Source organism: Vidua macroura, chromosome 16 (assembly GCF_024509145.1).
Source record: "Vidua macroura isolate BioBank_ID:100142 chromosome 16, ASM2450914v1, whole genome shotgun sequence".
NCBI lineage: Eukaryota > Metazoa > Chordata > Aves > Passeriformes > Viduidae > Vidua > Vidua macroura.
The window spans coordinates 3,180,924-3,204,382 of record NC_071586.1 but is presented as its reverse complement, the minus strand read 5'-3'; the positions used below and the strand labels follow the sequence as shown (position 1 = coordinate 3,204,382).

The 23,459-nt window shown below is 55.0% G+C and overlaps 2 protein-coding genes across 2 annotated transcripts; both read left to right on the top strand.

Moving 5' to 3' along the window:
• The first annotated feature begins 371 nt into the window (after positions 1–371).
• PGAP6 (post-GPI attachment to proteins 6) lies at positions 372–17,379 on the top strand. The gene is made up of 13 exons (XM_053992062.1): positions 372–468; positions 4,484–4,661; positions 6,161–6,368; positions 6,447–6,580; positions 6,948–7,213; positions 8,361–8,683; positions 9,364–9,457; positions 10,036–10,159; positions 10,829–10,965; positions 12,830–13,008; positions 13,806–13,952; positions 14,341–14,457; positions 14,884–17,379. Exons 1-13 carry the CDS (start codon positions 372–374, stop codon positions 15,178–15,180), a joined length of 2,301 nt encoding a protein of 766 aa, XP_053848037.1. The 3' UTR covers positions 15,181–17,379.
• Positions 17,380–17,999: 620 nt separating this feature from the next.
• MRPL28 (mitochondrial ribosomal protein L28) lies at positions 18,000–23,116 on the top strand. The gene is made up of 5 exons (XM_053992467.1): positions 18,000–18,321; positions 18,426–18,578; positions 20,130–20,264; positions 22,236–22,322; positions 22,730–23,116. The coding sequence occupies exons 1-5, from the start codon at positions 18,034–18,036 to the stop codon at positions 22,811–22,813; spliced, it is 747 nt and encodes a 248-aa protein (XP_053848442.1). The 5' UTR covers positions 18,000–18,033; the 3' UTR covers positions 22,814–23,116.
• The last annotated feature ends 343 nt before the right edge of the window (positions 23,117–23,459 follow it).

The window sequence follows — 23,459 nt, the reverse complement described above, 5'->3', positions numbered from 1 at the left end:
CGATCTCCAACTACCACCTTCCTCGGCCTTCAGGGCGCTGAGAAGCACACCCGGGAGCAGCACCGGCACCACCCCGGGGCTCTCTCCCCGTGCCCGGGATGCTCCGACTCGCGAGGCGCAGCCCGGGGGCTCCCAGGCCGGAGCGGGCGGTGCGCCCGGGCGGGAGCTGCGGCCCCGCGCCCCGCCGGCCTCCGCGGGCAGCCCCGCTTCGTCGCTCCCGCTTCGTCGCTCCCGCTTCGTCGCTCCCGGTGCCGCGGGAGGCGGGGCCGGGGCGGGCCGGGGCGGGGCGGGCGGCGGAAGCGGCGGCGGCGGCGGCGGCGGCGGCGCTGCGGGGCGGGCGGGCGGCGGGGCCGGGGCAGCGGCGGGCGGCCATGGCCGGGGCAGCCGGGCCGCCCCTGCCGCGGCTGCTGCTGCTGCTGCTGCAGCTCCTGGCGCTGCCCGCCGGCCGCGCCGACCGCACCGGCCCCGGTGAGTCCCGGCGGGACGGAGAGGGGCGAGCCGCGGGGTCTCGGGGGGCAGAGGCGGCGCTGGGAAAGCGGAGGGCGATGTTGAGGGGAGCCCCGGGAGCTGCCCCGGGTGTCGCAGCTGCTGCCGGGGTGGATCTGCAGTGACTTTGGGGTGGCTTCGCGCTTTCCCGGGGGAGTCGGGGGCTCTCGAGCATCCCCGGGAGCAGCGCTTGTGCCGGCCCTGCAGAGCAGGGGGAGGTCAGGCCACTCGCAGAGGGTTTGCATAGGTCGTTTTCCTTGGGTTTGCCTTGTTTTCAGGTGACTTTACTTCCAGTGCATGCAGACGGATGGATGGGAGCGGGGCTTTTGGGAGAGCGGTGGGGCTGGGGACCCGCGGGGATTGTGCCCCCGCTCCGGAGCTGCTCTGGGGTGGAGAGGTGTGGGAAGGTGAGACTGTTCACCTCCGTCTGGGGGGTCGGCTCGTTCTGCCCGTGGCTGTCCTGTTGATGGTGCTTATCGCTTCCTCGCAGTCCGCAGAGCGTGAGGCTCTCGGGGAGCCGCGGGGGACATGGCCCCGTGCCCCAGGCCCACCCTGCTCTGGCATCCTGCTCGCTGGGTTCCCAGCCCTGGAGAGCTCCCTGCGCCTCAGGTGTGGTGCTGGGTTTGTCCCGGCGCCGTCCCGCCGGCTGTGGGAATGCCTCTTAGGGAGTACCTCGCTAGGGTTATGTGTGGGTGCTGGCAAAGATCAGCTGCTCCCCAGGGGAGCGAGGGGTCCTTGTTCTGCAGCATTTGCAGGGGGGTTTTAGACCCGGGATAAAGGAATGGGATTTCTGTTACACTGTAAGTGGGAAAACATCCTGCAACATAGCCCAGTCTTTTCCCGAGTCAGGCTCATCAACTCTGTAGCTTTAGACAGTGTCTGCTTTGAAATGAGGGCTTCATGCCTTTGATGGGATGCCCTGTGAAACCCACAGTCAAGGTATTATTTCCTAAAACTACCATGAGATCATCTTTGTACAAACAAACCCAAGCTGTAGCAAGTGACTCTTTACTCTGAAATTGAAATAATGTGTCTCCTCTGTGCATCAGGGATTCTACCGCGTTCTGTTGCTTGTCTTAAATCGCTTCTGGTTTTCACACAATACGTTTGAAATCTGCTTATGCGAGATCTGTATGGAAGAGGATGGAAAACAGCATCCACTGGACAGGTCTCTTGCTCAGTTTAAAGCTTGTTTCACATCATGGAACAGTCAAGTGGGACTTTCCAGGTGTTGCCATGCTGGTGTCGAGCAGACTGAATAGATGGGGATGGACACAAACAGAGCACAGCACATGCCAGAGGACTCTCTCTTGATGCAAACGGGCTGCCAGAGCACACACTTTGGCTGCAGTGACCTGTCTTTCAGGCTTTTCTGTGCTGATGTCCCGCTTATCTGTGGTATTTTCTTGTCACCCTGGGCGGAGGGAGTCGCATACCAGGTTGCTGGTGCAGCTCTGGGTGTCCAGCACAGCCTGTGAGCAGGGGCTCAGCCCTTGTCACCACAAGAAGCTGTTTGTCAGTGGACTTTGCCCACAGCCCCAGCTGGTGCTTACCTGGTGACAAGCAGTGCATGGGCAGGGCAGGTCTGCCTGCTCTGACCTGGTAATGCTCTTGAGCTCGCTCCACATAATTGACCAGTCCTTAATAAAGAGCACTGCTGATTGCTGGAGTTTTTAATTTTGCAGTTGGCCTGCCCTGTCCTCCCCCAAACCCACACAAAGGGAGCTTTGACTTGGTGAGGACGTGCAGGATGGGTGGTGGCCGTGGCTGACAGCTGGTGGGCTTGGGGCAGGTTGTAGGTTGTCTGATGGGACCTGTTGCATGGACAAGGACCAAGGCTCTCCCAGCTCTAATCACGCTTTGTGTCCCTGCCTACCCTCCTCCTGTGCCCAAATGCCTCCACGGAGTGCCAGAAACGAGTGTGCCAAGTGTGTGTGGAGTGTGCTGGGGGTACAGACACCACGGATGAAAGCCTGCTCCTTTCCATAGCCCTGATGAGGGAAATGTCCCTGGGCTGGCAGGGATCACAGCCAGCTCTTGTCCACAGTACCCACGCGCTGCGCTGGCGTTTCAGCCAGGGAGCACTGGTTTGAAAAGCCCCTTTTGTGGTCTCTGCTCCTTGCTGGCTGGAGAGCAGCGTGACCCCGGCTGCAGTGGGACAGCTCTGCCCAGGGCCTGTGGCCTCTTGGCCATCCTGCCCAAGGCTCACTTTTCCCTGTGGCCTTTCCTGACTGTGCATGAAGGTGCTGCCGGCTCTGCTCCCTTGGCTGTCCCCCATGGGTGCGTGGCCGGGGCAGCCCCTGCGGCAAGGTCAGGCAGCCGCGCTCTTCCTCCAGGAGCAAATCCTCCCGCTGCCTTGCGTGGCTGGTATTTCTCGCTTTCCTGTTTCCTCCTTTCCCTGCTGGCTCGCAGGATGCCCGCAGGCTTTGGCTTGGTAAGTTGCCAAGGAGTTAAAGCCATGATTACCGTTCCTGTCTCCTTGCAGTGCCGTGGGTGCAGACTGGCCAGCGTCCTCCTTTGGGGCACGAAACGTAGTTCCTGCTAGGATTAGATTCCTCCCGGCAGGAAGTACATCCCAAGGATCTGGTCCTGCCTAAGGATTGTTTTCCTCTTTCTTTGCTGTCTTTCTTATACACAGTTGGGTCCTCTGTGTTTGCAGCACGACCCTGTGCAGCTTTGAGGGAAGGCAAGTTAACTCACCTTCATTGCTATTCTATCATAGAAACGAGGAATCTGCCTCTGAAATGTGCCACAGCTTCTCCCTGCTCTGGGGATTCCAAAGTAGGAAAGGAGCATCAGGAAACACTCCACAGGCACATGAAGATATAACCTTCTACCCTCTTGCTGAGTGTTACAAACCTTGGTTTTGGGTGGCCTTGACTCTGCTGTCTCTGTGCAGTTTAGCCCTTTCTCAACTGGTGTGATGCTTCTTTTCCAGCCCTGAGCTGCAGTCTGGCTGCTTTGGGTAATGTATATTTTGCTGGGTGTGATCTGCAGGTGTGTAGCTGGGCAGAGGCATGGAGGATCTAGTTTGTCACTTTGGCACTTTGACTGAGTAGCTATTGTCCTCTTGCACGCCCTTTCAGCCTACCCTGGGGCTGTTCTCACTATCCCAGCAGCCTTTCTTCCAGCTAGGAAAATCGCTAGGCTTTAGAAGGTATGTCTGAAAGAGTGACATTTGCAGCACATGAATTTCCATAGTGTTGTGTGTCACAGGAAGACAGCACCCGTGTCCTGAGCTGGGTAAATGGATGACCACGGAATGGTTTGGGTTGGAAGGGACCTTTACAGATCATCTCATGGGCAGGGACACCTTCCACCAGACCAGGCTGCTCCAAGCTCTGTCCAACCTGGCCTTGGACACTTCCAGGGATGGGGCAGCCACAGCTTCTCAGGACAATCTGTGCCTCCTCACCCTCACAGGGAAGAATTTCCTCCTAACATCCAATCTAAATCTCCCCTCCTTTCATTTAAAATCATCCCCACTGTCCTTTCACTCTCTGCCCATGTAAAACATCAGCCCATGTGCTCAGCAGGAGACAAGGGCACAGCTCTTGCCTCTTGGCACCATAAACTGCTGCTGGGGCAGAGGGCACCCCCTGCTGCCTGCACCCATCTGCTCTGTGCTGTGCCCAGGGCTTCCTGCTGCCTATTCCATCACCTTTCCTTCTGCCATCAACCTTTCCTCCTTACCTTTTCCTCCTCCTGGGTGTCTCTGGTGATCTCTTATCTTCAGGGCACGTTTCTCAGAGTGAAGTTTAGGCATCTGTTAGTGCTCTCTGGTTCAGGGTGATGGTTTTATAGAAGGCATGTGGGTAGTTCTGGCTGGAGGAGCATGGATCACCACATATCTAATGGGACTGGAATGAGAAATCAGGGACACAGAGTGCATGTTCCAAGAAACATTAAGCCTCCTGTGTGCTTCTGTGGGTGGATAAAGCCCTGCAGCCTGCCCCCAGCAGCTCCCCCACCAACTGCTGTGCTCTCTCCCTTCCAGACTCCCTGTATGTCTCCGAGTACTTCTCTCAGAGTGCACAGAAGCTCTCCTTCTACAGCTGGTATGGGAACGCCAAGCTCTTCCACTTCCACGTGCCAGAAGACACCGTGCTGCTCCGCTGGCTCCTGCAGGCATCCCGGGGGAAAGGCCCCGAGTGCACCAGCATGGAGATCACTGTGTATGTATGTCCTTGTGCCAGGGCTTGTCCTTGTGGGCTTCTTGTCCCCTTGTCCTGGTCACTCGTGGCTGGGGCTGGTTGGTTGTGGAGGCTGGGCAGTTCCTCAGCTGCAGGAGCTGTAGTTTCTTTATAGAGCAGCACCGAGTCTGTGTTTAAACCTGTAGGAGTGTTTTGTGTTCATGTTACCAGTGGATCTGGGGCTGCCTGTCAGGTGTGGTGTCCAAGAGGCCCCTTAGGACACTGGAGAGAGCTTCACAGTGAGGCAGATGTGCTGCTCAGAGGTGTTCCTGGCCTGGCAGAACCTGCACATGGTGCCAAACGATGTGGCAGCACTGCAAGGGACTTGAGCAGACCCAGACTGGCTGGAGATGGGCAAACTGCCCAGTGCAGAGGAACTGAGGAGATTTGGGGGCACTTTGTGAGGGGCATGGCCGAGCGTGGAGCAGAGATAGGAGAGGAATGTGGTGTCCTGTGGGTACAGGAGTGTGAGAAGATTGCAAACTCAATGTCAGTGAAAGAAATGCTGCTTTTAAAACAGTACTTGACTTGTTGAAGTATTTCAGATCCAAAACTTGTCAGATTTTGAGCTTTATCTTGGGAGGACACCAAGCTTCCTCAGCAACTTGTGCCCATGGAGTCACATGGGTCTCTGGCACCCATGCCACAGAGGTCTGGGAGTGACTGAAGCTGCTTGGCTTGTGCCACCCTGGTCTGTCCTGGGGAGACTGGCACTCTTGGTTGCTCCTGAGCAGCCTGGCACAGATGATCTGCCTGCTTTCTGCTTCCCAGAAAGGTTTCCAGTTGTCTGGGGGCATGAGGGACAAGGCAGCAGCTAAACAATTATCCAAGAAATGATGGCTAACCCAGATAAGCTCCAAGGGGTAAGAACATATCACCTGTCATGTCTGCTTGCTGAACCTGTTGCAGTGCAGTCCAAAAGCAATCAAATTAAATGCCAAATTGACTGAGTAAATATCTCCCACGTTCCTCAGCTGTGTGTGTTTCTGCTACTTCAAATGCTGGGCTTATCTAGAAAGCAGAAGTGCTGCTGTACTGAAGTCTGTAATATGGGCCTTCCTTGGAAATGCCTTTTTAGTCTGTCTGTTTGCCTTCCTTAAAAGAGGAAATGGGAAGATGCAGATCTTAGCTAGAAAATTAAAGTTCTTTGTGGACGATTTTCCCTATATGGGGGATTTGCTGATGGTTATAAAGCAGTAGTCTGTGGGTGGGGCTGAGCCTTAGCAAGTGTTGGAAATTTGCTCGCAGGCTTGATGGAACCATGTAAATCTTAATAAGCTGCCAAGTTAAACCAATCTCTAAATAAATCCCAGATAAGCTAATAGCAGCCAATCCTCACCAGGTGAAAATGATGACTCCACTTGAAAATGTGGGGTTTTCCAGCCTGCTCCCTTTCCAGTCCCAGGCCAGTCTGTATCCCAGTTTATCTTGCCGGTGTCTGTACCTCCCCGAGTTTGCTCTCACTGTGGTTTCTCTCGCAGGCACTTTCGCCACGGAGCCCCTCCCGTCATTAACCCTTTGGGCACTCGCTTTCCTGCCAACGCCACCGTCCGTCCCTCCTACAACATCAGCATCACGCTGAGCAGTGCTGTGCAAAACACCACCTTCGTGAACGTCACCACCCCCGCTGCTGGGGACTGGTTCATCGCTGCCCACCTGCCCGAGGCTGCGGGCAGGATCGAGGTGAAGGTGAGGGGCCTGCCCCGTGCCCTGCCCCGCGTGTCTCATCACAGCCACAGCTGACCCCTGTGCTCTCCCCTCCTGCAGGGTTTCTCCACTCCATGCCCCTATATGTTCCAGGCAGATATGTTTGTGCTCAGACTCACTGATATGCCTGTCCTGGAGCCTGGTGTCCCCATGCCACACACCGTTGTCTCGCCTGCTAAGCCACTGCATGTCAAGTGAGTGGGAGCAGCGGGTGGGCAACTGAGGGCACGGTGGGGTGGGACTTCCCACACGAGCTGCTTAGGGGAAGCCAGTGTTGTTCCCACGTGGGGCTGGAGCTGGGGGGTCTCCGAGCCTGTTGCTGAGCTCCCTGCAGCAGTGGTAGGGTCTGCACGGGCAGCACACGAGCACCCTTCTCCGACTCTTCCCAGGTGGTCATAGATGCAACGGCAGGAGTTTTAGTTCTTCCAGATGTTTGCCTTGGGAAGGATTTTCACAGCACCAACCAGGGCAGTCTAGCTCTTGTCACAAAGCCCTGGGGACCTGGACCTGGCCTGTGTTGAGAGCACAAGCTCTGCAAACTGCTGCTCCCTCTCCCTGCAGGGTCTTCGTTCCCAAGCACGCCGCGGGGATGCGGTTCCAGCTGAGCAGCTGCGTCACCAGCGAGCAGAGAGCCTGCACCGTGCGGGTGCTGCTGGGCTCCATCACCCTGCCCCAGTCCTTCCAGAGGAGCCTCACCTGCACTGGGAGCATCAACTGCAGCCTGGCCCTGGAGTCGCCCCCCTGGGAGAAGTGGCTGCAGATCATGGTGGAGAGTCTCGGCACTGCCAATGCCAGCGTGTCGGTGGAGATGCTGGCTTCTTTCACAGGTGGGATTCCGTGTTCTTTAGCAGTGAGGGGAGGACCAGAGGGAACTCTGTGTGTGCTGTGTCACCCTGGGTCTTTGGGTGCCTGGCTGTGCTGGCCTATGCTCCCCATCATGCTGGTTGCCTCCTCTTGGACGCCCTAGTTCTTGCTTTGGGGACGAAATTGAAAGCTCCAGCGTTCACTCTAGAGAGGCTTTTGCTAGAGCTGCCTGTTTGGAAACACCTGTAAAGTTCAGTGTTATTTTTCTAAAGGTTGTTTGAGAAACAGTGGCTGGCTTAAAATTTGGTGGGAAAAATAGTTTTCTGTGGTACACCAGACTAAGGCTGTTTTGACTGCTAATTAGCCAAGAGCAGGCTACAGGCAGGAAACCACCTCACAGAGGTTTACTTGGGGAAATGTCTGGAGTTGTGGTGAGGGGGTGTCACCATTTCCAGTGACACCGTGTGGCTCAGGTGGTCACAAGGTCCTTGTGGCTGTGATGGGCACGTTTGCACCTATTGTGTGACCGTAATCCCTGTTTGACTGCTGGAAGCTCACCAACTAGGTACATTTTTAAAGTTTTCTTCTGCTGGGGGTTCTGCCACCTCCTCTTCAAAGCACAGCCTCATCCTGTGTGCTGAAAGACCTGGCACTGGCAGCAGAGGTGTTAGAGGGTAGCACTGGAGTCTCTGGGAGCAATGGACAGTCTCCAGCACTGGGCTTCCAAGAGTCCCATTCAGCTCCATCTGCCACAGTGTGCCCAGCTCCACTGGGTTGGCTTCTCCCTCCTGCTCAGCTTTGCTTGCTCATATATGGGGAGCTGGGAGAGACTTCTGTGCAGCCTGTGGCTGTGGGACAGCTGAGTGCTGAGCTCTGCTGGTGGTGAGTGAGCACTCCCTGATGGTGCTGTGCTATCCCTTCCTCTGTTCCCCTTTCCCTGTAGCTCCAGGGTGCTTCCACCCACTGTACCACTGCCTCGCTCCCAGCAGTGTCCCAGCTTGTGGATGCTCCTCCTGCAAAGATGGCACCTCAGGGACAGTTCCTGCAGGGCATGAACCACCTGAAACCCCCCCAGTTTGTGCTGCCCCTTGGAGCACTGGATCTGCTGGGACCCTGCCTGGGTGAGGTGCTACACCTGGCTGTGCTGATTCCTCTCCTTTTTGGCTCTAGTTTGCAGACCAGGAAGCACCAGTTCCTTCCTTAACTTCATCAGCCTAAACCAGAGCCAGGCTGGTGCCAGACCAGGAGCAGCAGCAGGCAGCTCTGCTCCAGCTGCAGGAGAGGCTCCACGCAACGCGTCCGGCCGGCGGAGCTCCTGCCTGCAGAGCCAGCCCGTGGTGAGGGAGGACCTGGACGTGGTGTCCGTGCGCTACCGGCTCCTGAACGGCCCCAGTGTGCCCGTGACCTCCCTGTCCCCCACCCTGCTCCTGCTCAACCTGAACACGGGCATGGACAGCGGGGGATCCCTCGTGGTCAGTCTGCTGCTCAACAAGGTGAGCAGGCTGATGGACGGGATTGGGTCCCCCTGGCAGGGCTTGTCCCTGCTCCTGCATGCTCCAGGGGTTGTAGGAACCACTGGGACTATTTCTCTTTTTGTTGTTACAAAATACTCCGAGCCTTTTTTAGCTGCTTCCAGCATGTCCCACCTGCCAGCTCCAATTCAAATGCCACAGCCTGCAGCATGTGGCGGCAGTGACGCACAGGAGACAAAATGGAAAACAGCTGCAATGCCATCTTCTCCATGGGAGCCTGGCACCTTGCCACCAGGAGAGGAGGCTGAGCAGGGGAACCCAGGGATGTTCCTGTCCAAGTCACTGATTCCCAGGCTCCTTCAGTGACACCCCACCACCACCACCAAAATAGCCCCCTGAAATTCTATGAAACTTCTTGAGTGCTGGCCGAGGGCTCAGCCCTGATGTTCTGCAGACTCTGTCTCCCCTGTGCTGGTGCTGAAATGATGTGTGGGTACCCCAGCTTTGGGGCAGTTGCCCTGGCAGGGTCCCCCACAAGGATGCCTCTCATCCCTGACACAACACAGTGGTAGCACAAGGTCCAGTGAAACAGAAACCTTCTGAATTGATGGATTTATTGTCCCGGGGCACTGTGGGAAAGGAATGGTGCCGGGGGATGGCATTGGGGCACTCTAACATTGGACAATGCTCTGTTTGCACAGACATCTGTGAGCCTGGCCAATGCCACCGTGGCAGCCTGTGTGAGTGCTGCTTCTCCAGTGCTGTCCCTGAACGCCACACAGAACTGCAGCACAGGTAGGAGAGATGCTGGCACTGCCACCAGCTCAGCTGTGTCATCTCAGGGCTCTGCTTTTAGACCTGGCAAGCTGTTAACTGACTCAGGACTTCATGGTGTGTCCAAAATCCGATTTTTGCACAAACCCTCATGAGGTCTTTGTGCTGGCACGTTCCCAGGGTGCTGGGGTGCAGGTGGTGGTCTTGGCACCACGAGATAGCCTCCACCAAAGGAAGGTCTGGTTACCAGCTGGGGTTCTTCCAGCCTTGTTGGCAGGAGGTTTGGGGATGGTGAAGGTACTGCTGGTGTGCAAAGCAACTAAGCTGTGCACTGGAGGACCAGCCAAGACAACAGGCTGCTGTCCAGGTGCCCTGTGCTGCCCAGATATGTACCAGGAACTACAATGACAGAAAAAATTGAGATCTCAAGCAAAAGGGTCTTAAGAGCAGGGGTCCTCTCCATGCTGCTGGTGCCTCATGAGCATGGGAGCAAGGAGCCACAGGAGGCAGCTGATTCCTGTGTGGTCAGTCTCAGCCTGGGATTGCTGTGGGCCCTTCTCCTCAAGCCCTGGCACATCACAGCACTCTCCTTTTTTTAGCTTTCTCCCAGGGCTACCCTCTGAGTGTGAGCGCGTCCTCTGCGGAAGCGATGCTGATTGTCCTGTACCCGCAGACCGATGACTGGTTCCTGTCCCTGCAGCTCCTCTGCCCCAAGGGACAGGGGTGAGTCTGGATGTCACCCTGCTACATCCCACTGCCCTTGGCTCGTGTGAGCAAACCTGACCCCCCTGTCCTCCTGTGTGGGCTGTGGGCTCCTCTCACCTGGTGGCAGTTGAACTGTGGCTGCAGAGGGACAGGGAGGTGGGTGGCCCTGCTCACTTGCTCCCTTGTGAGCACCCAAGCAGCTTGTTTGATGCTGAGCTGGCACAGCTCACGTAGACTGCAGATGGCAGAGCCTGCCTAGGTAAGCTTCCCCTTCCCCAGGTGGATTCAGAGGTGATAAATTGGGAAATAATTGCTGCTGTTACCCTTCTGGGAGGTCTCTAAAGTGCAGGCAGCTGTGCCTGAATTCCTGCAGTTTGCCTTCCTGCTGGCTTCCTGTGTAAGGAGCCAAGTGCATGATGCAAAACAGCACTGGTGACACTGGTCCTGAGGACAGTCACGGGCACTGGGGTCTGCCATGGGGGTCTGGGGAGAGCTGACACCCACCTGGACATCAGTTTGGCAGCCCAAGTGGCAAGGGAGCAGGCTCTGCTCCTGGCTCTTGGGAGGGATGGAGCAGATCCCGAAATACCAGGGAGCTTGCAGGCAGGAGCGTGGCCTGGCTGTCGGGAGCAGGGCAGGGGGCTGTCCCAAGGACTGTGGCACCAAGGGGACGTGCTGTCCTTGCAGGGAATGTGCCAGCGCCGAAGGCAAAGTGACGGTGTTCGCGTACCTCACCCCCTGCTTCAACGACTGCGGGCCCTACGGGCAGTGCAGCCTCCTGCGCAGACACGGCTACCTCTACGCTGGCTGCAGCTGCAAGGCTGGTGAGTGCCTTGTCCTGGGAAGCTTTGCCGTCCTCCCCGAGGGGACAGCACGATTTAGAGTGGTGGTGTTGGAGTGGGGGAGCCTGGGGTTTGCTGTGGGTGGCAGTGCCAGTGCCTGGGGAAGCACAGTTCTGGGAAGCACCCAGGGCAGCCCAGGGGTGATGGGGAATTGGGATGAGGACAGCTTGGAGTCCTCCAGGGCTTGGAGCAGTGCTCCTGAGCATCCCAGAGAGATCAGGGTGCCTGAAAATGCCTGTGTCAGAGCCTGTGCCTGTCAGGGAGGTTTGCTGAGTGGGTTCCTGGTGCGAGCTGTGATGAGGCCGGGCTGCGGTCCCCGTGTGTCTCCTGCCAAGAGCTTAGACTCAGAGGTGCCCCTGGAGGAGGAATATCTGTGTCAGCTCCTAATTATCTTAATGGCCTGGGAAGTCTGTGGTGTAGGGAAGATGAGCTCTGCTGTGCTTGGGTGGGTCTGTGCACCTGTTCTCAGCAGAAGGACAGGGCAAAATGTGGCTCCCTGCTGCTCTGGGCCTGAGCCAGGACCTCCCTGCTGCAGTGCTGATGATGGGTGAGGAGCGAGATGGAGAGCAGCATCCCAATTTCCCTGAGGGCTGCCAGGTTCTGGGAAGCACAGAGCACCTTAAGGGAACTGGAGAATCAGGCTGAGGACAGCTTTCTGCTGAATCACTCCGAGCAAAGTGCCCCATCTGCATATTGGTGACCCAGAAATAAACCAGAGAGAGTCGGTTCCCTGGGCTCTGCCTGGCAGGGAGCCAGCACACGGGGCAGAGCTGCTGCTGTGGGTTCCAGTGACTCTGGAATGGGATGGATGCTACTGTTAACTCTGCTTCTTGACCATGGAGTGCCTGCACGTACCCCAGCTGCCCTGTGGCTGACCTTCTTTTTTCAAAAGGAGGGCATGGACATCCTAATCTATAATTAAAATAATTTAAATAATTTTTAAAAAGAAGAGGCAGATTTGTGTTCCTAGAGATTGCCTCAGTTCAGTCCTTGGTGTCCAATCACAGGGTGAGAGTTGTTTTCCTTTAGGAAATTTCCTTTAGGGAATTTTCACTCCCAGGCTCCTGTGCAGCCCTGGGTGTCACCATGGGCTGAGGCAGTGGGTTTGTTCAGCCTGTGGAAGAGGAGCTGGAGTGGGACCAGTCACACTTTCTGCTGCCCAGAGCTTACAGGGACCCTGGAGCCAGCTATGCAGGATGAGCACAGGGGAAGGGCAAGAGGCCACAGACATTGGCTGCAGCAAGGAAATTGTCACCTAAATTGAAGAAGACACATTTTCTCCCCCTTCAGAGCTGTTTGTTTTTGCACAGGTTCCAGGTCTCCATCCCTGTAGATCTTCAAAAGTCAGCTGGGGAAGGTCTAGAGTGGCCTGACCTCTTTTGGGTCTGCTGTGCCAGCTGGTAGGAGAGGAGCCCAGTGGTTTCCTCAGTGCTGAGGGTCGTTCTCCACCTGATTCCTGGGATCTGTAGGGATCCTGCACCCAGGTTACACCACCACGTGAAGCATCTGAACCTTGAGTGCTTGATGTTCCACCAGCAAGTAGCACGTGTGTTGAGTTACTGCAGGGATGGAAAGTACCAGTCTGGATGCAGGATGGCCTCTCTACATGGGGACAACCTGGGGGATGTCCTCAGGGCAGCCATGGGGCTCTGCTGGGCTTCCCCAGCTTCCCACAGCAGAGTAATGAGACACCCTAAGAGCAGGAGTGTGAGAGGCTGATGGAGAAGAGGCTCAGGGACAGTCTGGGTGTGGGATTGCTCCTTCTCAGGCACCCCAGGCTCCTGCTGGTTGCTGTGGGAGGACAAGGCAGGGCCTTTGAGATCCACAGAAGCCTCTCTGTCTGCAGGTTGGGGTGGCTGGAGCTGCACAGATGACACCAAGGCCCAGAGCGTGGGCACACAGAATTTGGCCACGCTCCTGCTCACCCTGAGCAACCTCATGTTCCTGCCCGCCATTGCAGTCGCTGTCTACCGCTTCTACCTGGTGGAGGCCTCTGTCTACACCTACACCATGTTCTTCTCCACGGTAGGGACTGCCTTGTGTCCCCTGACACCTTCGCCTGAGCTCTGGGAATGCTGTGCCAGAATGAAGTCCTTGGTGGAGCAGCCCATCCTGGAGCTCCACAAGGAGCTCCTGGGATCATTGGATAAGCTCCTCCATGGGCACATTGTAGTATCCAAGAATGTTAAGGGGTTGGAATGGACCTTAAAAATCACCTAGTTCCATGGACAGGGACACCCCCACTAGACCTGGCTGCTCAAGGCCTTATCCAGCCTGGCTTTGAATACTTCCAGGGCTGGGGCATCAACAACCTCGCTGGGGAACCTGTTTCAGTGTCTCACCATGCTCAGAGTAAAAAATTTCTCCCTAATATCTAACCTAAATTTCCCCTCTTTCAGTTTGCACCCATTAGTCCTTGTCCCATCACTCCAGTTTCTGAGAAGAATCCCTCTCCAGCTTCCCTGTAGCTCCCTTCAGATGCTGGAAGGTGCTATGAGTTCTCCATGCAACTTTCTGCTCTCCAGGCTGAACAGCCCCAACTGTCTCAGCCTGTCTTCATAGAGCAGGTGCTTCAGTCCCCTTATCAGCTGCATGTCCCTCCTCTGGACCTGCTCCACTCTGTGTCCTGCCCTTTCAGAGCTGCTGGGACAGTGCAGGGTGCCTGCTCTCACCTGCTTTCCATAATGCCACAGCAGTTTGGTGGAGCTTCCTGGAGCCACTGCAGGAGGCAGTGGGCTGAGCCTTCTCCTGCCTCCCCCTCCCAGAGAGCCTTGTGGTGCTGCTGGCTTCATGCTGACCTTTGCTTTTGCCCCCGGCCGCAGTTCTACCACGCGTGTGACCAGCCGGGCGTGGCCGTGATGTGCATCATGGACTACGACACCCTGCAGTACTGCGACTTCCTGGGCTCCGTGGTGTCCATCTGGGTCACCATCCTGTGCATGGCCCGCCTGAAGAAGATCCTGAAATACGTGAGTGTCAGGTGTCCCCACGTGGCCCAGCCAGACCCGAGCCAGCCAAGCCATGAGTGGCCACGCTGAGCCCTCTCACCGCTGTATTTTAATGACAGCTGGGTGACAAAGCCTGTTTGTCACCCAGTGCCACCCTGGGTTGTTTTGTCCCAGCAGTTTGGCTCATGCCTGCTTGCTCGTAGGGGCTGGGCCTGAAGATGTCCTCTGAGATTTGGGATAAAGGTTCATGGGTTCTGTGGTTCCTCCTCCCTGAAGGTGTTTTTCCTGACTCTTGCGTGGATGCAGAGCTGGGTAGCCAGAAGAAGAGGTTCTCCTTGCCTCTGGCATGTCTGGCTGTACTCTCTCAACAGATGAGCTCCCGCCAGTAGTGGTGGTGTCTCTTTTCCAGGTCCTTTTCGTCTTGGGGACCCTGTTAATTGCCATGTCCCTGCAGCTGGACCGCAGAGGGGTGTGGAACATGATGGGTCCCTGCCTCTTCGCCCTCCTCATCATGGTTACAGCGTGGGTAAGTGAGGGCAGCCAGGCAGGACTGCTGCCCTTTGCTCCCCATGGGGAGTGGTGGTGGTAGAGCAGACCCAAGGCTCCAGCCCATCCAGAGGCATGGCTTGAAACCCTGAAACACCCAGCTGGAGGGGGCAGGGCAAGGGATTCACCTTCCAGCCCTGCAGCAGCTGAGAAACCCCTGGTTCTGGGTCCCAAAACACGGGCTGTGGCTTGGCCCTGGGCAGGAGCTGTACCATCTGTGCTGGGCTCTGGTGCCACAGCTCCCGGGGGGCTTTTGCAGAGCAGAGATGGGCCCAAGCAGCAGGGGGGCTGAATTCCTCAGGAACAGCAAGCACCCCGGGAGGCTGGCAGATGCTCTGGGGTCTGTTTGCCCCCTGCCCCAGCCCCTGCTGGGCGGCTTAACCCCCGTGTGCTCTGACCCCCCCAGGTTCACCACGGAGCAAAGCGCAGGCACTGCTACCCCTCCTCGTGGAAGCGCTGGGTTTTCTACCTCCTCCCAGGGATCACCTTGGCTTTCATTGCCATCTCAGTGTACGCTTTCATGGAGACCAATGAGAACTACTACTACACCCACAGCATCTGGCACGTGCTGGTGGCTTGCAGTGTTGCTTTCTTGCTCCCTCCTCGGGACAAGCATAAGAAGCCCTGGGCCTGGTCCCAGAAGCTCACGTGTCGCTATCAGATCTGCCAGAACGACCGTGAGGAGCTCTATGCTGTCACCTGACCTGTCCTGGTCGCAGGGGTGGACGCATGGGGAAGCTGCCCTCGGCCGTGGCTGCCCTCGCACGTCCTCAGTCCTCTCACGTGCTCGTCCCCTGGACAGGAGGGCGCAGCGTGGGCTGGGTTTAAAGGTGAAGATGGTCGGGGCTGGTCTTGTGGAGGCAAGTTTGAGGCCACCTCTGCTTTTCTGCTGGGGTGGGGCAGGCTCTTCATGGTTCCAGATCAAGGAATAGCTTGTCCCCCACCTCCCCACAGCCCTGGGGGAGATCGCCAACCCTTCTTCCCCCGCTGCTGCATCCATGAGGCTTGGGCTTAGCACACAGTGAGCTGGAGCCAAGGCTTTGGCTGCTGGCTCTTCTCTGCACCCCGTCCTGGTAGAGGATGTGGGACAGGGACCCCCTCCTGCCATCCTGCAGTCAGCACTTGAACCCAAGAGAAGAACACGTCTCTTCTGTTCTGGGGAGCAAATGCTGCCGAGTGCCCTTGCTGCTGATGGGGAAGGGAGGGAGCTGATCCCAGCACGTGCTGGGCCCTTGGCTGCCATCTCCTTGGGGTCTGGAGCCTCTCTCCCTCTGAAACAGGTGCTGCTGCTCTTACCTGGTCCTGATTCTGTGGGAGAAGAATGAGGCTGGGACTTGGGCCCTGGATTCAGGATCAGGCCTGGCAGGAATGTGAAAAACCCCATGTGGGGACATGCTGGAGGCAGCAGCAGCTCGGCCAGAGCTGTGAAACCCACAGCAGTGCAGGGTTTGGTCTGAGTTTAACTTCAGCTCTGGAAGGAGCCAGGCTGATGGTGTTCAGGGATTCACTGTTTTCCTCCTTTTGGGGGTTTGGGCATGGGCAGGGCTCCCTCTGGGGTGGCACAGGAGGTTTGGGGTGGTGCCTGAGCTGCTCCTCCAGCCTGCTGTGCCTCAGAGCCTGGATGTGCTGCAGGCTCCTGAGGCCTCAGCAGTGTCCCAGCCCAGCCAGGAGCATCACCAGGGGCTCCCCAGGTGGCCACGGTCTCCTTTGCAGCGTGTCTCACCTTAGCCTTACCCCAGGGCACACAGCAAGCAAGGGCAGAACTTGGCGACCAGGGAAGTTGTCTTTGCCCATCCTTCTTCCACAGAAAAGGGCTCAACTCCATCCTTCCAGCTGTGTCAGCCTGGTGTGTGCTGCTGGGAGCCCCTCCTCAGGTGGCTTTGGGGAGGAAAGAGTCTTTAATGGAGGATTTGCCTCCTCGGGGTTCTTTCTCTGCTTTGAAGAGCACCCAGCTCAGCTGTGCACTTTATCCCTCTGCCTCCCCTTCCTCTGCAATGTCCCCTTTTTTAAGCAGGCTCAGGACAAGTGAAGGACACTTGTCCACACCCAGCAGTGTCACCCCCCCCACCCGTGTCCCCTGCCTTTCCTTGTGCTGCTGCCATCCAGGGCAGCACAGCGGGAAGGGGGACATGGGGCCCTCAGGGCTTCCTCCAACTTTTACCACTTTTAGGCACTTTTTTTGTCCCCTGTCTCAGCTTGCACAGCGGTGCTGAGGCCCCAGCACTGTGCCAGGGGACCACTGCTCCTTCACAGCTGTGCCGTCCATGCCGGGCCACCAGTGGGACCTGGGTGCCGCCAGTGTGTCCTGACTGCTGCCAGTGTGACTTGGGTGCCACTGGTGCCACCTGGGTACTGCCAAGGTGACCCGAGTGCTTCCAGTGCGACCCAGGTGCTGTTGGTGTGACTCAGGTGCTGCCGGTGTGGCCCAGGTGCCAGCAATGTGACTTGACTGCTGCCAATGTGACCTGGGTGCCACCAGGGTGGCCCAGGTGCCCCCAGTGTGACCCGGGTGCCACCAGTGTGACCTGATGCCACTGCTATGGCCGGGTATTGCTGGTTATCATAGAAAGCAATAATTCTTCATCGGGCCTTTCCCTTCAGGGATTTCCGTGCTGAAAGCAGAAGCTTTGGCACAAGAAATCCCGCTGATGTGATTGTTTATTTTGTGTTTGATCATTCATTTTTGCTTTGCCCCCTCCCTGCTGACCAGGCCTTGGCGCCTGCAGGAGGGAGGGTTAATTATTTTGGGTCAAATCTAAGCAAATTCCGGTGTCTGGGGGGGAAAAAAAAAAAAGAAAAAGTTATTTTTTTTCTTTGCTGTTAATACCTGTGATTATTTTATATGGTAAATTTTAAAGCTTACGGTTTTATAATTTAATAAAGGTGACGGTATTTGCGGGCAGACGCCTGGTGGCTGCAGTCACACAATCCAGGGCTGGATGGAAGGGGGCTCATCTCAGGGTCACCTGGAGCCGCAGGAACGCGTCCAGGTGCGGTCTGGGATGTCCCCAGAGAGGGAGAGCCCGGCCTTCCCTGGGCGGCTGCTCTGCCCCGGCCGTGTGAAGTTCTCCCTCACAGGATGACGGAATATCCTGAGTGGGGAGGGACCCCCAGGGCTCACCCAGCCCAGGCCCTGCCCTGCCCAGACACCCCAGCAACCCCAGCCTGGGCAGCCCTGGCAGCGCTGGCCGACACTCCTGGAGCTCCGGCAGCCTCAGGGCCGTGCCTATCCCCTGGGGAGCCTGGGCAGCGCCAGCACCCTCTGGGGAAGAGCCTTTCCCTGCTCTCCAGCTGGCCCAGCTCCAGCCGCCCCCCGAGCCCGTGGCGGTGGAGCTCCAGCGGTTCGCTCCGTGCCCATGCCGCTCTGTCCGGGCCCCGCCGGAGGAGCCGGGACCGCCCTCCAACACCCTCAGCGCTTGCCGAGCCGAAACGCGGGCGGGGCGCGGCGCGGCCCCTCCCGGCCGCCGTCGTGTTCCGTCCGCGCCGGCCAATGAGCGGCGGGCGCGGCCGCGCGGGGCGGAAGCGGCGGCGGGGCCGGGGTCGCGGGCCCGGGGCGATGCCGCTGCACCGCTTCCCGCCGCGGCTCTGGGCCGCCATGCGGCTGCGGGAGGGCATCTGCGCCCGGCTGCCGCAGCACTACCTGGCCTCGCTGCAGGACAGCACGCCGCCCACCCCCGTGCACTGGGAGCCGCACGGCCTGCGCTACCGGCGGAACCCGCGCACCGGGGAGCGCGAGCGCGTGCAGGACGTGCCGGTGCCCGTGTACTTCCCGCCCGCCGCCAACGAGGGGCTCTGGGGCGGCGAGGGGTGGGTCCGCGGCTTCCGCTACGCGCGCGACGACAAGGTGAGCGCTGCGCCCTTCCCCGAGCCGGGCCGGTGTCACCGGGGCCCGCTGGCAGCGGCCGCCGCCTCCCCCGGGGCAGCCCCTGACGGCCGGGCCGTGCCCAGCTCTCCACCAGGCTGCCCAAGACGTGGAAGCCGCAGCTGTTCGAGCGGCAGTTCTACAGCGAGATCCTGGACGCCACGCTGACCATCACCGTCACCATGCGCACGCTCGACCTCATCGACGCCGCCTTCGGCTTCGACTTCTACATCCTCAAGGTACCGCGCCCGGCGGCTCCCGGGCCGTGCCCACGCTGCCCTCAGCCGTGGGCTGGCAGGCAGGGAGTCCTGGGATTAGGCACAGAAAATCCCAAGTTGGAATAGACCCCCAGGGATCATCGAGCCCAACCCCTGGCCCTGCGCAGACCCCCCAACAATCCCACCCTGTGCCTGAGCATTGTCCAAAGGCTCCTGGAGCTCTGGCAGCCTCGGGGCTGTGCCCATTCCTGGGGAGCCTGGGCAGTGCCCAGCACCCTCTGGGGGAAGAACCTTTCCCAAAATCCAGCCTGACCCTGCCCTGGCCCAGCTCCAGCCATTCCCTGACCCTGTCCCAGAGACTGGAGCTGCCCCTCGGGAGGAGCTGCAGCCCCCCTGAGCTCCACCCTCAGTGTCCTCTCCTCCAGGCTGAACAAGTGCTGCTGTTAATGTTTGAGCACAGCTCTGTTGCTGAAAGCTCCCAGCTGGGTAATAATTAGCACTGACTCTGTAATTCTTCAATCAATTTATTAGATCATACCATACTGTACTATTCTATTCTTTTAAGAAACTCTCATTGCTCTTGCAGACAGTGTGATACAGACAGACCAGCCTGTCCTCTCCTCCAGGCTGAACAAGTGCTGCTGTTAATGTTTTAGCACAGGTCTGATGCTCCCAGCCTTTAATACCCCCTCGACTGGAGCCCTCGATAGTAAAACTCAGAGCTGTGACCAACTTGTGTCCAGAACAAATCCAAGAGCTGCTCCCCCTTTTGCAGTGTCCTGCGAGCGTGTGCTGGGTGTGGATGAGGTGCCAGTGCTGTTGATTTATTAAAGAAATATGGATATTGATCTAGGAACAATACCCAACTGTGATGGACAAAAGTTCTCTGACAGTTTGAAGTTAGAAAGTGTATGTTCATTGCCAGGCAGTGTGCGGGATAGCTCCCAAATGCACACTGCACCTTTCCAATGATTACAGAGTCCTTTTATCCACACCAGAATTGAATACCCAAAATACAAATACATATTCATCATTTAGTACATCCCATTCCTCGCTTCCTATGCTAATCATTCCAAAAGCTATTAAGCATGCAGAGTTTGTTCCTTGAAATGGGCCGGTGGTCCCTTTCATGGGGAGGGGTCCCAAAATGAGGAAGTCAATGAAGTCTTCCTCATTCTGACCTTTCTGCCTTTTCAATGCAAATATGACAAATGAACCTTGGTAGAACTCCCATTCCCTGTCTTCAATTGGTTTCAGAACAAGGAGGCCCACAATTGTCTTATGTTCCTAAAAGCTATTTGTCAGTTTCTATATTCCTCATTAGAAACCCAGCTAACTAAACATTGTGTTGACAAGCAATCAGTTATTAGTTCACTACTAACTCTTAACTTCATCAAGGCCTACTTACAGAATCCCTTTACTTTAATTAACTCTAGTAAGGCTTATCTCTAACTAAAATCTTAGCTCCTCCAAAATCTCTCCATCTCTTAAAGTTTATGTTTCACTGCCAGTGTGCCGGGGCACTGCTGTGCCCCCTGGCAGCTGGTCCCTGAGCCCAGGCTGCCTTTGCAGACTCCCAGAGCTGACATGTGCTCCAAGCTGGGCATGGATCTGAAGAGGACGATGCTGCTGCGCCTGGCCCGGCGGGACCCCGCGCTGCACCCTGCCGATGCAGCCAGGAGAGAGGCCATCTATGACAAGTACAAGGTGGGCTCTGCACTTCTCACCCGCTCCCATTCCAGAGAGAGGGGAAATGTAAACAAGAAATTCATAACAACTACATTTATAAACACCTGACAGAAAGCTCACATAATATACATCTACATACAAACCTTAAGGGATACTAGCTCAAAAACACCATAGAATAAATAACATTGTTAAGAGAAACAGAACTAAAAACACGTTTCAAAAGATAGCCTTACAAATAAGACTAAATACTTTAGAAAAATAAAACTATGAAAAATACATTTTAAGACCCACAAAGAGTAATTTAAAATAATTAGCTTTAAAGCATTTACTTTATTAATTAAATAATATTTAATATTATTGATTTAATTAATAATTTGTATTTATTATTATATTTATATATTATTTTATATATTATATATAATATATAATATATTAGATATTATATATCTAGAATAAGAAATATATATAATTTCTAAAATAATAATTTAATTAAATAATAATTAATGTAACAAAAACTGATACACCAAAACCATAATTATATAATAACAATAATTATATTATTATTATTACTATTATTATTATTATTATTATTATTATTATTATTATTATTATTATTATTATTAACTTCTGATTACAATAGTGTAATTTATGACATCTGTATCATCTCACCCTTCACATGAAACTGAAAATAGAATAAAAGTTTTTAAAACACCTCTCAGTTACCCCATCTCTGGGTCAGAAAAGGGATTAATCCTACAACCTGTCCTGGTGTTTGCTGTTTGGATGGTCACCCATCACTGGTGTTGGTGCTCCTCTGCTGAGGGACAAGAAAATATAAACATCATCAGCTTTTTCTTGTCTCTCTGTGGGCTTCTCATTTTTCTACTCATCATTTAGGGACACAAAAAGCAGTATTTTTGCTGTGATTGAGGTCACGGAGAGTCTGCAATAAAAAACAGTAAGAATTTGTGCTACCCCTGGAGGGAGGAGCCCAGAGTGCCCATTCTGTGTCAGTTTTGTGCAGCTGCTGGTGGCTGCCAGCATGGAAACAGCACCAGCACCCAGAGTCCCTGGAGCTGTGCTGAGAAACAGCCCCAGAACTGCATAAAAGAATTGCAGGAGAAGACACAGGTGATCAGAGAGCAGGACACCTGCTGAGAAGAGAGGAGAGAAGGGAAGTGACCTTGCTTGTTGGAAATGAGGGAACAGGGCTCTAAGATTTGCCCGTAGTAATGTTCCCACTGGATCTCATGTTTGTGTCCTGGGCTGGGGGACTTTTAATTTTGTTGTTGTTGTTGTTGAGGGTTGGCTCAACAAAAACCCTCTAGAGGGTTTTTTGTTTTTTGGGTTTTTTTTGTTAGGGTTAGAATTCAATATGTCTTTTGTGTCTGATGGTATTAGATGTTCATTAGTTTTTATTTATATTATATTCGTATAAACTTTTATAGTACTTTATAGTACTTTATATTTTATAGTACTTTATTTTACTTTATTTTAACAAACTAAAAAATTGAGCTATATTTCTCTCTTTATAAGATTTTTTTAAGGATAAACTGTTTAATTAAGAAATAACACTTGAATTATTTTTACTTTTATCTTAATAATTAACCACTTGTGGTGTGTAATGTGGACTTTTTTATCTAATTTTACAATACCACCTAAACCTATGAAGAAGAAGGACTAGCTTATGTTCTAAAACTTCTATCTTGTTTTATATATATATTACTATATTCTAAAACTTTAAGGTTTTTTTACTATGTAATATTATACACTTCTATTTAAATTACACACTTACAATTTTAGTTCTGTCATTCAATTTTGGAAGTTTTCTCCACACTCAGGTCAAATGCAGTGTTCTCTTGGGGTCAGTGCCTGTCAGCACAGAAAGTCTGAAATTCTCAGTAACCAGGTTCTAACACTGGGCATAGAGAGGATTTGTGTCTTGGTCACCTGCAAAGACTGTGCTACCTTCTCCTTCTTTTGTCACAGGAATTTGTGATCCCAGAGGAAGAAGCTGAATGGGTTGGCTTGAGTTTGGAAGAAGCCATAGAAAAACAGAGGCTCCTGGAAAAAAAGGTGATTTGCTGAGGCAGTGCTCAGCACTGAGGTTGTGGCTGCACGTGCAGCTTCTCCATGGGGAGCGTTCAGCCACTGCTGCAGTGCACACTGATGGCAGGCAGTGTGGGGAGGGAGGGAGGGAGGGGGGAAAGGGATCCCTGGGAGCTCCTGATGATCCTCACCTGCTGTCAGAACTGGGGAAGCTGCTGAATGCCCCACACAGTGCCTGCCCTCTCTGAGGGAGGGTTACAGAGCTGAGCAGCAGCTGTGGCACAGCAGGTTGCCTTGTTCAGCCCCGGAATAAAACCCAGGCACATCTTCCTCTGGTTTTGGCTGCCAGCACTCCCTGGGCTCCCCATTGCACTTCCCCTTGCTGCTGCTCAGGTTCACTCCTGTCACATGGTGTATCCTTTGCTTTGTTGCAGGACCCAGTCCCTCTCTTCAAGGTGTATGCTGAAGAGCTTGTCAGCCAGCTGAAAGAACAGCAACAGGCAGTGCAGAAGCAGTAGAAAGAAGAAACCTTGGGAGCAAAACCCCTGCTGCAGAGAAAGCAGTGGGGTTCAGGGGCTCTGCTGCCTGAACCACGCTGCTGGGGAAGGGGCAACGTGAGAGCCACGTTGCTGAAGTGTCATGACAGCCTAAATTCAGTGAGGACCTGTTCCTGTGGGCTGAGGAAAGAGCTTCTGTGCTGTGGCTCTGAGAGCTCTTGTCAGACTGACTCAGTGTGGATCTTGTGCCTGTAGGAGCAGTTGGCTGCTGTTGAGAGCCCACTTGTGATGCAAAATACACATTTTGGTATTAATAGCAGTAAACTTCTCTCTGATCCTTGTTTTATTAGTGTGTTGTGGCAGGGACTCTGAGACACAATGTAACTTAAATCAATCCCCAGCTTCACCCACCCCAGATGGTTGTGCCCCAAAAGTGTGACCCCGACCCCCTCAGCAGGTGGGGCTGAGCAGCCCTGCACAGCTCACTAACCCTTGGGTTACAGCCCTGTTTCGTTGTAAGTTGGTGACTTTTAAATCTTACTTTGTAAAGATGTAGTTGAAGTGGGTGTTGAAGTCTTTGCTGCTGTCTGGCAACAAGGGACTGCAGAGCACTTGCCATAATTACAGGCTGATGAGCAGCACTGGGAGTCCCTGGTGTTGTCTGGAA